The 17,306-nt window shown below is 39.4% G+C and overlaps 1 protein-coding gene across 1 annotated transcript in view; it reads right to left on the reverse strand.

Moving 5' to 3' along the window:
- Nucleotides 1-17,306, reverse strand: part of LOC106903486 (protocadherin Fat 3-like) — a 53,257-nt gene that overhangs the window by 28,298 nt on the left and 7,653 nt on the right. Inside the window, exons 4-14 of the mRNA XM_088011452.1 lie at nucleotides 16,885-17,199; nucleotides 16,227-16,437; nucleotides 14,815-14,883; nucleotides 12,284-12,426; nucleotides 11,008-11,283; nucleotides 8,795-9,005; nucleotides 5,980-8,708; nucleotides 4,469-5,840; nucleotides 1,337-1,533; nucleotides 1,082-1,235; nucleotides 390-623 (exon numbers count right to left, since the gene is read on the reverse strand). Of these exons, the coding sequence (XP_087867578.1) occupies nucleotides 390-623; nucleotides 1,082-1,235; nucleotides 1,337-1,533; nucleotides 4,469-5,840; nucleotides 5,980-8,708; nucleotides 8,795-9,005; nucleotides 11,008-11,283; nucleotides 12,284-12,426; nucleotides 14,815-14,883; nucleotides 16,227-16,437; nucleotides 16,885-17,199 (5,911 nt within the window). The remainder of the gene's footprint in view (nucleotides 1-389; nucleotides 624-1,081; nucleotides 1,236-1,336; nucleotides 1,534-4,468; nucleotides 5,841-5,979; nucleotides 8,709-8,794; nucleotides 9,006-11,007; nucleotides 11,284-12,283; nucleotides 12,427-14,814; nucleotides 14,884-16,226; nucleotides 16,438-16,884; nucleotides 17,200-17,306) is intronic.

Here is a 17,306-nt window from a genome sequence, read left to right on the forward strand (position 1 = left end):
CATCCCATCTCCCAGTAAACTAGCTTAACCTGCTGTAATCAGAGAACTGTAAAGTATGATGGTGACTGCATTGTCTGCTGCCATTTAAAATTTTTACTTTATGTTTATGAATATGCTTTGATCTAAACCACTTCATTATTGCTCTGTCTGGAAAGTCGCTTGTTGAAAGGTGACCTTAGAGGCTTATTTTCAATATATAATTATGCATCTAATCACTTTGTAAAACAATGTAAAACTAATATTAACCTTTACAACAAAAAGCTGAACCTGCATCATTAGTACAACAGTAAGTATGTCCTTGTAAATATTTGGCCATGCTGTAAGATTAGTAACAACGACATCATCAGCAATAGCTGCTAACTGAGCAGTAACAGTCAGTCTGTCATCACCTTCATCTGGGTCTACAGCGTGGATGCGAGTGAGCAGAGCCTTTACTGGAGTGTCTTCATACACACTGACATAATACTGTGACAGTGTAAAAAGCGGTGGGTTGTCATTCACATCTGTCACCACCAGCTGCACTTCGGCACGACACCACCGCCCTCCACCATCAGTCGCCCTGGCAGTTAATCTGTAGTTGGGATTGGTCTCACGGTCAAGAATCACTGATGACTTGATTTCACCTGGACAGGTGAGAAGCAAAGAAAGGCACATTTGGAGACCAGGGACCCAACATGGACACGGCAGTGTGTCAAACAAACATACATTTCCAACAGCTTTAGTGAAAACACAAACTACAACAAAATGTCAACAATTTCAACACTGAAAGATAAAAGAGTGTTGGAGCAAATCCCCACACACAACAGCTGGAGCGTGCTTTTATTTTCAGTGGGTTGGACTGTTGTAACAGTATCTTTACTGGCCAAGCAGCAGCTGCAGTTCATCCAGACTTCTGCTGCTAGATTTCTGACCAACACCAGAAACACAGATGTTATATTACACAGGATTGGATTCCTATTTGTAAAAGGATATAGTTTAAAAATTCACATTTTGTCTACAAAACACTAAAAATGTTCTTGGGCTGAAACATACAGTATTTCTGAATTGCCTCTAAAATATGAAACCGAGTTCCCATACATACCAGTGTCTGGATCCACGATGAAGTCCTGGGATCCAGGACCATGCAGGGAGTACTTGAGCTGAGCGTTGCTGCCTGCATCAGCATCTGTAGCTCCAACCCTCAGCAAAACACTGCTGAGTGGGAGGTCCTCTGGGATGCTGGCTGTATATACCACCTGCATAAAAGCACATATTTATAAAAGAATAAAATAACCTAACAATTTTTGCATATCAATATTTTTCCAGATCCCACCAGCATGTGAGGGTGTCTTCCTACCTGGTCACAAATGGGGTTGTTGTCATTGGTGTCCATCACTGTCACCTCCACAATTGTGTGGGAAACAAAGAGTCCATCACTAGCGGTGACATTGATGATGTAGAGGTTGCGTTCCTCTCTGTCCAGTGGTCCTTTCACATACATCTTCCATTCACCTTGAACTAGGCCGAGTGCAAATACACCTCGGTAATTCCCACCTGGGAAACACAAAGTCACACTGTTTATCAATCCCAATCAATAGTACAAAAAAATCCTCAAATAAGGGTAGCTAATTTCCAGCCTGTAAAGCATAACATCTGACTCAGCACAGCACCGATTTACAGCATCGACGTTGTACAGGAAAAATATGTCTGCATGGGACAGATTAATGCAGCCAGAAAAAACACCACGACTGAACTGAAATATTGTGCCACATTACTTAAGCTAAACTGAATGTTAAGAGCCACCAGAGACCTGAAAACCATCATGAAGCCAAAGGGATACTGAAGATAAAACAAATAAAAATAAATATTCTGTGCACAAGAGGTTTCCCCCTCAACCCTCCAAAGTTTTCACAAAACCACAATAATGGATTATATATATATGTGTGTGTGTGTGGGGGGGGTGTGTGTGTGTGTGTGTGGTTTTTAATACATATACACCTAATAAGCAGTAACGAAGTACAAGTACTTCGTTACTGTACTTAAGTACAATTTTCGTGTATCTGTACTTTACTTAAGTAGATTTAATAATGGATATTTTCTACTTTTACTCCACTACATTTTACAGTAAGTATCTGTACTTTCTACTTCACTACATTTCTACAAAACTGTCGCGTTACTCGTTACATCCAAGTCTCATTGCTTTTTTTCCGTTAAAATGTGAAGTTCAGGGACTTAAGGTGGCGCCGTAAAATCCAAGCAATAACGTGATTTACGTGTCAGTTGTCACCCATCGCCTCCCCCTTTACTCGCACGCGGAGCTCCAGACATGCGCAGTGGTTTTCTCTGAGCGGGAGAAGATGTCTGTCTAATTGTCAGTAATATAATGGCGCTGCATAAATCATAAGACAGTGGTTTCCAAACATTTTCTGCGCCCCCCCTATGGATTACAAATGGCTGTCCTGTTGAAACGACGCGTGTGACGGGGGCAAAATGAATGTACGTAGCTGAAAATAGACACCAACATCGGTAGCCTACAAGGTACTTGTTAAGCTTAAGGTTCTGTATTGATATTAGCTAGTCATCTTTTAGCTAACATTACCTGCATCCAACAGCTTTACTCAACTCAGTCGGTTAGTTTGGAGGGAAAAACTGTGAAAAGTTCTTTGCGTTTTGCTGGTTTGCTGCCGTGATTCTAACACAAACCTGTGTAGCTCAGTACAGCAGCAGCAGGTCTCCTTCACAGGTGGAAACCGAGCTAGCGTCGTAGCGCTCATGTTGCGTTTAAAGGCGGCTCGGGAAAAACAGGTTACAACATGTTAACAACGGATTAAACAGTTTTAACTGCTGATAAAAGTGACAGAGGACACAAATATGGGACGTGTGGAAGCCTCTACTCTACTGTATCAAATTGACATAATAATAACAGAGAGTTGGCCATTAAAAGGTAAAAACCCAGTGCATACAGTGTTCATGTTTGGTTTTGTTTTTCATCCAGACGGCTTTACTGATTAAAGTATTTAATATCTAGGTGTTTTATGGGATTGTGGATCTTTCGAATCAATTTGAGAAGCAATTTTGATAGGTAAAACTTTTTTGTGTGTGTGTCACGTAGCGCGGGGTGCTGGTCTTGACTTGGTCTTGGGTAGGTGGTCTTGACTACAACTCTACTACGTGGCTCCTTGGTTGCATGTCCTCCCCCACCCACCTTCTTTCCATCCCCTTTCTGTTGGATTTCTTTAAAAATAAATGCCACTAGTGGCAAAAAAAAAAAAAAAGTGAAGTTCATGGTATGTTAGGACAGGAGACAAGATGTTTCCATCCCTGAAATTATGATGCATAGAATCACATATTTAAGCCTAAACTATTTTACAGAGAGTAAACATAATAAAAACATGCTTTATCTGTGGCATTGTTCATTGAAATGGCACATTTCTAATGTATTACAATTAAATACGATCGGTTCACTTAATGATATTGTATTAGGGATTAGGTAATGCATTCAGCAAGTACTTGTACTTTTAATACTTAAGTATTTTTAAAAGCCAGTACTTTTTTACTTTTACTTAAGTAAAATGTTAATGTGGTACTTTTACTTTCACTTGAGTACATTTTTGTCTGTGTATTTGTACTTTTACTTAAGTACATTTTTTGAGTACTTTCTCCACCACTCCACCACTCCACCAATATAAGACATATATTATACATATATTATACCTCTGCCTGCAGAGGTATAATATATAACCATGTATATATATATATATACGATATACAACCAATATAACCATAACTGCTGCTGTAGGACCTTAGGAAACTGGGTAACACTTTATTTCATGAATAAGACTGTCATGACACTTTCATAAACATGACATAACACCTGTCATGAACATGAATAAGCCTTCATGAATATTTATGACTGTTTTCATAAAGCGTCATTCGGTAAATTATGACACTTTTAATACAAAGTTGACATTATTCAAAATGTCTTTGTTATGACAACTTGACATTAACCAAGAAATCATTACTGTTTCAACTTTACCTTTAATAATATAAAGTTACCTAATTTTTAAAGTGAAATCAGTAATTATTTTATAACAAATTTATATCAGTAATGATGTTTTGGTTAATGTCAAGTTGTCATAACAAAGACATTTTGAATAATGTCAACTTTGTATTAAAAGTGTCATAATTTACAGAATGACGCTTTATGACAACAGTCATAAATATTCATGAAGGCTTATTCATGAACATGACAGGTGTTATGTCATGTTTATGATGGTATCATGAGAGTCTTATTCAACCCCCTTCAAATAAAGTGTTACCGGAAACTGTGCAGATCACACAGTTATAAAAAAAATAGGTACACTCCAAAAGGCCTACATATGTATCAGAAACATCAAAATTTAGAATGTAAAGTGGGTACACTTGCATGATAGAATAACAGTATGGAATCATGGAGTGTTTTGTTGTTTATGCCTGCTTCATTACTCACCAGTTATGACATAGCTGACATGCCGGTTAACAGCAGAGCTGTCGTTGTCCTTCGTGTTCAGAACAGCCACCACCTCGCCTGGAGGGCCACTCTCCTGGACTGAACTGAAGTAATGGTTCTCCATGAAAATGGGGGGGTTGTCATTGATGTCTGTCACTGCTACTGTCACTGTGCTGGTACTGGAGAAAGACAGGGTCTCTCCCAGGTCTGATGCTACCACTGTGAATATGTAGGATGGATTGGACTCGTGGTCGAGCTCTTTGCATAAGACAATCCAGCCAGTATTACTGTCGATGCTAAACGTCCGCACCAATGCATCGGAGTTTTCCTCTGCCTGGATTAATGTCCCAAGCCTGTATGTTACTTGGCCATTGGCTCCTGAGTCTGGGTCATGAGCTTTGATTTGAATGACTCTGGTTCCAATTGTCATTCCTTCCATAACAGTCGTCACATAAGAGTTGGTCTCAAAGGCTGGTTTATTGTCATTTAGATCTAAAACTTTGACCTCAACATCAACAGACGTCACAGCATCCAACTTACTCTGGTGTCCAGTGGCAGTTATTTTAAAACTAAATCCTTTCATCACCTCATGATCCAAGGGCTTATCAAGTTTAATCACTCCTGTATTTTTCTCTATTAAAAATATGCCATCTAGATTATTTTCACTACTTTCTCCATTAACAATGGTAAAGCTAACTGAATGTGGGTTATATCCATGAGGAATCTTGAGGTGAACCTTTCCAATGACTGAACCTACTGGTGTGTTCTCCAGTATGCTAAATGAGTAATGGTGCTGCATGAAGTCAGGAAAGAACGCCTCCGGAGACAGAACATGAATGTAGACAGGGACCAAAGAGTGCCGAACTGGATTTCCTCCATCTACAGCCTTCACAAAAAATGATAATACTGAGTTTCTCAAGTGGCTGAAGCTGCCTTTGGTAACCATCCAACCACTGTCTGGGTCTATGTCCAAAACGTCTGCTACAGGGATCCGTGCCTCACTGTACAGTGAAAATGTTACTTTGGCATTAGTGCCATAGTCAGGATCAAGAGCCTGAATCTGTGTGATGAAGAAGCCCTTGGCTACATCAAATTTGAGCGTAGCTCTGTACTCTGTAGCACTAAAGCGGGGTGCATTATCATTTTCATCTAAGATAGTAAGATGGATTGTGCAATAGGAAACACGACCTCCTGAATCCTGAGCTGCCACTGTAAGAACAATGTCCATGTTGGAAGGGTCCTCACGGTCAAGTTTTTCTATTGTGCTTATCTGACCATTAGCATCAATGCTAAACAGGTCATTACCCACATCGTTAACAAAAGAGTAAGTTATGTGGCCATAAACTCCAGGGTCTGCATCCATTGCCCTCACCTAGAATTTAAAGAATAACTTTAGAAAACAGAGGCTATTTAAAAGGCATACATATTATGAAAACATAAACGAGAAAAATAAAATATACAGTCAAACATGTATAAAGATTACAAGCTTAGTGAATCTCAAAAGCACCTACCTGAATTACACTGGTTCCCACAGGAGAATTTTCTCTTAGCTCTGCCTCAAACATCTTCTGTTCAAACACTGGATCATGCAGGTTGGCCCCAAACACTTTAACGTGAACCTGAGCTGTGCTGGTGAAAACTCCGTCAGACACTGAAACGTTGAGGTTGTAAGTAGGCTCCATTCTTTGCTTAAGGTGGCTGGACAACATGATAATTCCCGTTTTTCTTTCCATCACAAAATCCATTCGTTCATTTCCTGACAAAATACTATACACCAACTTGTCAAAATCTGAACTATCAGCATCTGAGGCCTGAACACAGGTAATAAAGTGTCCCTTTGGTGCTAACTCACTCACATATGCCTCGTAGAGAAGCTGGTTGAAAACTGGAGGATTGTCATTCATGTCTTTTAGAAGAACAGTCACTGACACTTCAGTGCTTAGTGATGGAAAACCATTATCAGTGGCCCTGACAATGAAGTCATACTCTGGGACTAGTTCATGGTCTAGGATTCTTGCTGTAAGAATTAACCCACTGCTACTATCAATGTGAAAATAATCTGTGCTGTTATGCTCTTTTGAGAATATCTGATAGCCAACAACATTGTTCTTCTCAGAGTCCATGTCTGTGGCAATAACTTGAAGGGCTGGAGTTCCGATCATGACAGTCTCAGACAGAACGATCTTGTAGGACATCTCTTTAAAGACAGGTGGGTTATCATTTATATCTTGGAGCAGAACATCTACATCAACTTCTGCATGGGAGCCAGTCAGGTAGTTTGTAGCTCTGATGGTCAGGCGATAATATGGTGTTTCTTCATAGTCCAATGAATTAATTACACTTATAACTCCGGTATCAAATCCAATACCAAACTGAAAAGACGCATCTCCATCAACAATAGTATAGATTATGTTTTGTCCATCAGGACTGGTTGCATTGATGCCGATAATCGGTGTGTGAACATCCACATCTTCATTCACAGAAACAGAGTAGAAGGATTTGTCAAAGACAGGCATAGCTTTGTTAACCACAGTGATGGGAAAAGTAATGGTAGATGACAGGGGAGGGTCACCACAATCTTTGGCATGTATCTCTAATTGGTACTCCACATTGGACAAATCTGACTCAAAAGTCCTTTTCAGGCTAATGGTGCCTGTCTGTTGGTCAATCATAAAGTGGCCATGATCATCCTTGAGAAAGTATGTCACCTCTCCATTAATACCTTTGTCACCATCCACTGCGGAGACTCTGAAAATGGATAAACCTGACTCAGCTTCTACTTGAACAGCTGCATAATATGGAAGTCCAACAAACACTGGGGGGTTATCATTTATGTCTTCTATATGAACTTTAACAAGAACTCTGGCCACATGCTGATGATCATGCTCCCGTCTTGCTTCCACAATCAGTTCATAGAAGTCCTGTTCTTCTCGATCAAAGGGTATTCCTGTGGTCTGGATAACACCAGATGTTGGGCGAATGGTAAACCTTGTGGCAGCATTCAGGAGAGTGTGCAGCAATGGCTCGTTGAGGCGGTTTCCTACAGCACTGACCACAGCCACTATGGATATATTTGACACATTCTCTTTAATAGATGAGACGTAAACCTTCTGGGAAAAACTTAGACCCGAGTCCAGAGCCTCTTTAACAATTATTGTCACCAAAGCAGTGGTGGAAAATTTTCCATCTGAAACTCTGACACTTAGGCGAAAAAGCTCTTTGGAGAAGTTGCTGTTTTTGACGACAATAATCCCACTGGCGGATTTGATGGAAAAATTCTCCAACACTCCTTCAGCCAAGGAATATGTAAGATCTGTAGGAATATCAGTATCGGGGTCTGTGGCTGATACCTGCAGGACCTCGACACCAGTGTAGGTGGGAAGTAGAAGAACAGTTTCATAAGTATTCTGTTTGAAGACTGGAGGTGAATCATTTGAGTCCATCACTTGTATAGTCACCTCAGTTGGACTATCTGCTATAAGTTGTGGCTTACCATTGTCCCTCACATTAACATGGAAGTGGAAAGCTGAAAATGTCTCATGATCAAGATTAGCAATGGTTCTAATGGAGCCAGTTACTGAGTCCACTGTGAAGAACATCTTTGCAGTCTCCTCAACAATCTGATAGACCAACAGAGCATTTTGGTTGGAGTCAGCATCAGAAGCTTTGATCACTAGAGGGAGGTTTTCTGAATTCAAGACCACACTGTTGACTGGTGCTAGCTCACAAATGCTGCCACGGTAGTGATGCTGTTGGAACACAGGTGGATTGTCATTCTCATCCAATATCTGAATTAACAAGCTAGCATTGGAGGCCATCCCAGCCATGTTGGTAGCTTGCACTACAAGGCTATAAGAAGCTATATTTTCATAGTCCAGAGGTTTTTGAGTTGTAATGACTCCACTATATTGATTAATCTGAAAAACTTGTTCTATGTTTCCTTGCTTGATATCAAAAGTGAGGGTTGACTGGCTGACAGCACTGATTGTGGTGACAGAAGTCCCAGTAATGGCATTTTCTCTGATCTCAGTCTGATATTCAGGTTGAAGAAACCTTGGACCAGAATTGTCTGAGAGAGTGACGGTAATCCGCACTATCGTGGTAGCAGACAGGGCAGGGGTGCCGTTGTCAGTGACTCTGACACTCAGAACATAGTGTCCGATGCTTGATAAGTCCAAGTGACGTGCAACACGAAGTATACCAAGAACTGGCTCAATGTTGAATGCATTGCCAGTGTTTCCTGTGAAGAAAAAACACCCAAATAGTATATTTGCAATGTTTTGAAAATTTACATGTATTTGGTTTTCAGAAACTACAGTAGCTTACCTGCTTCAATGGAGTAGTGTAATTCAGCATTCTTGCCTTTGTCTTTGTCCAGAGCGGTAACCTGCACTATAGCTGATCCCACTGCAGCTGATTCATAAACTAAGCCTTCGTAGAGTGCACTGGTAAAAAAGGGTGCATGATCATTTGTGTCTTCCACCTCTATCAGAACACGAGCAAGATTTTTTCTGTATGGGAACTCTTGGTCCTTGACCTGGAGAGACAAAGGTAAAAGAGAATAAATACCTAAATAAGTATGTGGTCTTTGTTAGCTATCTGTATATTGTAGCAACCACAATAGCTTACATCAGTTAACTTTTAACAGTTAATTTTGATGCCAGTGATCACAAAACGTCAATGTGTTTTTCTATAATTGTATGTAATAGACCATCATGGCATAGAACATATTTTTCAAATGGACAGAAATAAAATTATAGAGTAGGTTTGTACTCAGCACCCTTTACTCTGATACACCTAAATAAAAGTAAGTTCCACCAGGTGCAATTAGAAAGCTGTCCTCTCAGTAAACCAGTTTGTGCTGGAAGAGGCTACTATGTCACAGCAAGACCCCATGCTCTCTGAGTCAAGGTTTGTCCACAAGTTTTGTCTGACAAAGACTCAAACTATATGAACCTGAGAGTGAAATTAACAACCATGATGGAGGCTGCAGAGAGTGAAAAATATGACACTGGTATTATGTATTCGGCTGAGCAGAGCTGTGGGACTGTCTTGTGAAAATAGCAGAGCCATTTCAGGATCTACTGAAATGGCTCTGCTATTTTCACATTTGTTTGGTGATCAGTTCCCCCAAACAAATATAATCTGTAGCCTCAAAATTTTACCTCAACTTGGCAAACATGAATGTTTTGAATGCTAATAAATTATTTTGCATTTAGTGTTTTTATGAGAAGTCTTGTACTTGTCTAATTTTATGTATTTGTTCTCCAACAGCAGGCATGTTAAATTTTGTGTAATATTTTATCCAAACGTTTAATTTTTAATTAACACAAAAAAAACAACAAAACACTGCTAAGCAACCTATTGAACAGAACCAAAACAGAAACAGATTTTTCCTGTTATGGTCAATTTGAAGTACTGAATCCAAAAATCACTTTGGTTTTACTCGGGTCAGGTCAACTTTCTGAACTATGGAGCAACATCCATCCATCAATTTTCTATACACCCTTGTCCCTTAGTGAGGTGCTGGTGCCTATTTCCAGCTAACGTTTGCTATGGAGCAACATGAGCATCAAAATGCATGACTTGTTCTCACATCTGGATCAATGAGTGATGAGCAGGAGGAGAGAGAGATTCCATCAGGACAGAAAAGAGATGGAGACGTAATGTTCAAGTCACATGTACTTACCCTTATCACTGTTTATTATTCAATTTACAGAAATCCAAGTTTGTAACATTTAATTAATACACTCCGTTAGAAAACTTCTCCTAAAACCTCTTGGATGAGAAATATTAACAGAAATAAACTGATAATTATCATAATTGATGGGTTTGGTGAGGTGAGGGAAGAGGCAGGCAGGCCAGGATGAAGATGATAAACAGGGACACAAGAAGCTGACAGAACGGACTGGTTAGACACGACGAGGATCCGACAAGAGATAAAGACAACAGGTGAGACTAAATACACTGGGAGGGTAATCAAAGAAACGAGACACAGCTGGGAACAATCAACAGAGAAGACAGAGACTCACAGGGGAACAGGCTAATAAACACTGAAAAACCTCAAAATAAATACACAGAAAACACAGATCACAACAATAATGTCACAAAATTTAGTCAGAAAGTCAGATTTCTCTAAATCAAATTAGAATAAAAACCTGACCTGATTGCAAAAAAATGAATGTCATCTTTGGATTCAGTCATGCAAAATAGTCATAAATCAGTTGAAAAATAATTGACAAGTTCCAAAAAATGTTTTTTGTAACCCAGTGTTTCAAAAGATATTTTTTCTAACTGGCACATTGTTTTCTTTAGGATTTGCTGTAATTCAGCTATGTTTTAATGGTCAAAGTAATAATAAATAAACTAAAGAAGTAATATTTTAATGAAACATTCCTTTAAGGATGTTGGGTCAAATTTTTATCAATGTGGTCAGTTCAGAAAATATTTAAGCTCTAACATAATCCTTAAATGGCAAAACCTTCATTAAAAGAGCTAGAATCAAAGGAAGGGCTTATTCTTAAGCAAAGTATACATACAACGACAGTCAAAATGTGCTGGGCACAGGCCTCGTGGTCCAGCCTCTGGGCAGTGTAGACTGTTCCCAGCATTGGGTGGATGTGGAACAGACGCATGCTTCTAGAGTCTATGGAGCTGTGGAGAGAATAGGTGAGCTGGTGATGCTCGTCTCGGTCTGATGCCAGTATCTGGACCACTTCAGTGTTGGGTGGTGTATCCTCCGAAATAATGACCTCGTAGACTTGTTTTGAGAAGACGGGATCATTATCATTACTGTCTAGAACAGTAATGTAAACCTGGAACATAGAGACATTGGTAAGATGAAAAGGAATGAGTTAAAAATAAAAAGATGAAAGGCAGTATTAACTGAAATGTGCTGTTTTAGTTTTTAATGTGCTCAATTTCACAAACAGCAGTCCTGTCATACCTCCTGTTGTGTAGACTTTTGGCTTATGTTATTTCCTTGTATTGATTTCTTTTTTTCATTTAGCCTACCTCTCTGATCTCCACCAGCCACCGGTTCTCTGTCCACAAATCAAACTTTCTAGTATGTGAGCTCTTCACTGTCAGTTAGTGACCACCAGATTCCACTGTTGTCCACTTCTTGTTCTCCTATGTTCTGTTCCTTGTAAATTTCTTATCGTGACATTAAATGTGGCATCGTCTGCATTTTGGTCCTCTTTCACATGCATCATGACACATCCACATTTAGCAAAAAAAATTCCAAACATTTTATCGAGCCCTTTGCTATTCATGTCACACGCTATACTTACTGACATATAGGAGATAAAATGTATAATGTCTGCGCAAGATTAGGAATTAAATGCAAAGTCTAAATAAAAAATTTAAATACAAACTATGAAGATCACAAGAATAACAATAGAATCGTGGACACTATTCAATCTACCTTTCTCTATGATAAAAATAGTCAATACCCTGATACCAGACCAAATAGTCAAGTTAGGTATGTGGCAGAGTATTTCAATAGAGAAAAGTAAAAACTTCTTAATAGAAATCACCAAACAAGGATTTCCCTCTCTGTGTCCCGAATGCTAATCTGTGCTTGGTTTTCATTATGCTACTTTAAGCTAACAAGCTGCAGCAGGTCCACCAGCAGTGTTAATGTGCTTTAAGGCTTAATGAGCATAAAGTGAGTACTTGAAAGATGGAGGATGAAGTTTAATTGAGCATTTCACTAATACACAGCAGAGATGTTTCATGAAGAGCCTGGAAAATAGATTCAATAAATACTAAATGTTACAACAAGAAAAACAGAATGTCATAGTGAGAGGTCACCTGTACATATGCAGTGTTGGTGCCATCTGTGGCCTGGACTGTCAGGTTGTAGAAGGAACGCTGCTCAGCATCCAGAGGCTTTGCAATGATGATGGTAGCTGCTGTCCGCTCCACGTCGAACACACTGTCGCTGTTCCCACCTGCTCCCAAACAAGAGTTGGAAGAAGAACGTATGCAGTGAGCCATACAAAGTTTTTCTGAAAATAAACATGTCATAATTCAGTGAATAAATGTAGCCTGGTGTTCAGCAAAATTCACCACAGCATCGTGCATAAAATGTGTCAGGCCCAAATCTGGTTGATCCATAAAGCAGCATATTTTTCTTATGGATGGTTTTAATATCTTTTGAGGAATATTTACCACATTTTCTAACACCCTTGTCTCTAGTAGGATGTGAGGGTTGCTGGTGCCTATCTCCAGCGAACGTTTTTGGCGAGAGGTGGGGTCACCCTGAACAGGTCGCCAGCAGGGCAACACAGAGACAGACAGGACAAACAACCAAGCACATGCATGCACAGGGAGAACATGCAGGATCTTCTTGCTGCAAGGCAACAGTGTTACCATCTGTGCCACTGTGCAGCCCATTGGGTATTCAATCAATCTAAATTATAGTCATTAACCATAAATTACCTTTTACAGAGAAGACTGCTTAACTGGATATACATTTTATCAGCTGAAGAAAACCAGAACAGTCATTATCCTTTACAGATCCTTTTGAGAATTCACTTTAAGTCGTTACATTTATATTTATGTCTTGTTAGTTAATTAATCATTATACATATGTAATTGTTCTATTATTAAGTCTTTTTGCCATTTGATCAATCACTATCCAATCGTATTAGTATTGTAAATCTGAGAATAATTATATTTTTCTGATGTACTCCTCTCTTTTTTTAATGAAGCTTAGGCATGGAGCTAGATATTACCCTTCAGACAGAAAGACCTTTAAAGACTTCAGACTGATCATTTCTTTAATGACACTTTCAGATGAATACATACTGATGCTTCCTATGCATCATGAGTAGCTTTAGCAATTAGATGTTTAGCCAACTATCTTCCTCTTCACTTCTCCATGGGCTGCCAACTTATGGTGGTGGAGTAGATTGAGTGTCCCAAAGATCTACCAGTAGTCAGGGGGTTTCTGCCCCTGGTAATTTCGTCCATGACAAACAGGTTCTAGGGGAGGTGTCAGACAAAGTGCAACCTAAAAGGTGTTTGACTATGTCCTTTGGGGAGTTTTGTGGGGTTCTTCAGGCTCCTTGATATGCGCTGTTGGGTCCTTGTATGACTGGTGTCAAAGCTTGGCCCGCAGTACCAGAAGGAAGCCAGACATGTTTCCCGTAAGAGTTGATTTCCGCCAAGGTTGCCCTTTGTTACCAATTTTGTTCATAACCTTTATGGGCAGAATTTCCACCCACAGCCAAGCTGTTAAGAGGATCTGTTCACAGCCAGGATAAAAATCAGCACCTCCAAATTCAAAACCATTTTCCATTGAGCTGGAAAAGAGTAAAGGGCCTCTCAGGGTCAAGGCTCTGCCCCAAGTGGAGGAGTTTAAGGATCTCAGGGGTTGTGTTCACCAATGACAGTGTGTCATGGTAAAGAGAGAGCAGAGCCAAATGGCGAAGGCCTTGATTCACTGGTCAGTCTACATTCCTACCCTCATCTACCGTTAAGAGCTCTGGATAGTGACCAAAAGAGATTGTGGATACAATCAGTTTCTTTTGCAGGGAGTCTCAACTTTCCAGGTGTCTTTGGCATCTGGTTAAGATGCCTCCCAGACACTCTCCTGTTGAGGTGTTCAGGAAACATTCCACCAGAAGGAGACCCAGAGGAAAACCCAGGAGAGACAGGAGAGACTATAATTCTCAGCTGGTCTGGAAACACAGTGGGATTCCTCTGGAGCAGCTGGTTCATGTGGCTGGGGAGGAGGAAGTTCTAAAACCCACAACTGGATCCTGGATTAAGTGGAAGATAATGCATGGATTTTCCACTTCACTCCTAATTTAGATGTAATTTCAAATTGAATTTTCTTTAAACCAACACAGTATGTTGAGGTATACGTATGATTTAATTAAGAAGCTTACCTAAGTAATGAGTAGCGTTAATTTCTAGGAGGTGGTTTCCACATTCAATCTGGAGTGGAGAGGAACATCCTCATTTTGACAAACTGTATCATTAGTTTGATAACCAGATCATTAAGTAATATACCATTTGAATGTGTTTGTGAAGGTACATCTGAATACTATAACACTTGCATTCTATGAAAAATGTATTGCTGCTGCTAATGAAGGGTCAGCAACTGGAGGGTAATGAGGTAACAGAGGCTTGTAGCCATGGAAGCAGATAAAAAGAGAGTAATGGGAAACTTCTAGTGAAAATACAGAACCAAAACAGAAAGCAGTGGCAGGAAATAAAAAGAAGGGTAGACTGTGGGTATGACCAAGTAAAAATGCTTGTTTTTAAAACGGCGACAAAATGAAGGGATTTCTTCTGATAGCAGTGTGCCAAAATGAATAGTGTATATAAAATACCTTCTGAGGAACAGTTCTTGAAACAAGCACTCTGCAAGATATAGAACATCTCACGAAAAGGCCTGGCACCTTCCAGGCATGAAGTATCAAAGACAGAAAAAAAGAGAAAGGGTAAGACAGGAAGAAAATACATTTTTGAAGAAAACAGGAAAAAGGACAGAGACAGCACTAGTTATTTCATAGCAAATATGCATAACACCCAGTGATGTGAAGCTGTGGATTCTTCAGTTGTGAACCAGTACTATCAACAGCTTAACAGACTCAAAGCATGGTGCCATCACCACAAAGCCTGTAAGCTGGTACAGTGCTCTTAGGGTTCGGAGGTTGGGACGGAGCGGTCCCTGTGGACCATTTCAAATTTAAGTTGTGTTTATGGAGCTGAATTTGGCAGATGCTTTTATCTGAAGTGACAAACCAATGGGGATATAACAATTCAATTAATATCAAAGCTAATAATCTACTGAGAAGGAAGACCACTGATCAGGTTGTGTCTGAGGTGCGAGCATAGAAGCAGAGTGCAGACATAGAGGAAAGTTCAGAAAGAGATACAGTAGAAAAGGAGCGAAAACTACAGTGTAGATGCTGGTTTAGGAGATTCTTACTGAGGAACTGAGTCTTCAGAAGTTTCTTGGAGACATGCTGGGATCTCCCTTTTCTGCTAGCTCTTATTAGGTCATTCCACTGTTGTTGGACAACACATGAAGAGCCTGGATAGTCTTAAGCATGTAGGCACTGGTGTCCAACAAACCCCTGACGGCTAGTGACAGAGAAGTGGCATAAAGCTTCGCGATTTAATTGGGAACAGTTCTATTTGGAACTCTGTGTGCTGACATCAGTGACCTCCATTTTTCAAGGCTGTTGTGGGAACTTTATTTGTATTACTAAAAAAAATAACACTTTTTAACAGCACTGCAAATAGGATTTCTACAAGGATGTCTTACTAGTCCAGCAAAGGTTATTATTAAACCATAGAATTGAAATTCTGGAGGGAATTCAGTGTTTAGTTTACAACAATTTATGAAAATAAATTTCATTAGTTATGACATTTTGTTACTCTTTACTTTAGGTTTGCTTAAACAGAAGACACATCTAAAATCTTGTCACTGTGATAATCATCAGAATCATTCAATAGATTTTGAAAAATTATTTGCGACCACCTTATGTCTGTATTGTCTCTATACACAAATAGATCTTTATAACTTTCCGTTATAAAGTGTTAACAATGAACAAAACTAAAACATAAAAAGGTTTATTTAAAGTAGAAGATACAATAAAAACACATATTTTAGGTTCTAAAGGTTGAAAACTTTAATTTAGCCAGAAATTTTTGCCTGACATTTGTAAAAAGTATCATTTTTATAAGCCAGTCTGGCACATATGGTTATGTCTGTTCACCTACATGGGAACTTTACCTGTGATATCAAACCAAACTGGAGCTGGGTTCTGTTGCAGAGACACCACACCCACAATCTCAGCCACCTTGTCATTCTCAGTGACGGTAAAGTTATAGAACGGCTCATCAAAGAGCAATGGTGGAGATGAAGGAGGCGGTCGTCGAATCCACTCAATATGCAGACGAGCTGTTGAAGACTTCTGGGGACGGCCATTGTCTGATGCTTTAATCTGGAGAAGCACAAACTGGCTACAATTAATGACTGTTAAATCTAATAGTTCATAAAAAGTTTAGAATCAGCTTTTAGTGATTATACTAATTCAATGACATTAATAAATACATGTTTTTGTATCATATTGGTCACAATGTATGCAATAATTAATTTTTTGATTTACTCAAATCTATAACTGATGATTTTTTGGAACATTAAGCCTAATAATTTCCAGAGTAACAAAATGGTAAAGTCTTTGCAGCTATGTTTTAAAATGTCTTTCCAGTTATAAATATGAGCCATTTTTATATCAATTTGCTAAATTACAGAAAGTCAAGGCAGCATGTCTGAAAGTAGAATACTCATTTGTCTTCTGCCAAAAATAAGTAAGAATAAAATATAGGACCCATCCAAGCAACCGAGTTAGAATAACTGAATGAAACAAGAGGTAAAAATGAACTCATACAGTCAAGATGTCATAGCTTCCTGCAGTGAACGCCTTGCGAGATGACACCACAGCTGTTTTGGGGTCTATGAAAAATTTTCCATCCTCATTGCCGTCCACAAGGCTGTATGACAGGTCACTGTTGGGCCCGTCGTCCTGGTCATAGGCAAACACCCGGTAGATGGGCTCAGCCTTCTTTCTTCGTTCTCTCTCTGGAAGTCTGACTTGGTAGACCTTATCATGAAAAGCTGGTCGGTTGTCATTTTCATCTAGGACTGAAACCATAACCCACAGTGTACTGCTCTTTGGACTTGGACTGCTGTCTGAAATCAGCACCTATAGGAGCAGAAAGAGTTACTCAAATGAATTATCCGTAAACCAGATCCACTAAAAATTAGAGTCCATAGAGAAGCAAGAGCAGCAGTATTTTACTGTTTTCATCA

Source organism: Poecilia mexicana, unplaced genomic scaffold, assembly GCF_051168715.1.
Source record: "Poecilia mexicana isolate PSO_F unplaced genomic scaffold, ASM5116871v1 scaffold_13, whole genome shotgun sequence".
NCBI lineage: Eukaryota > Metazoa > Chordata > Actinopteri > Cyprinodontiformes > Poeciliidae > Poecilia > Poecilia mexicana.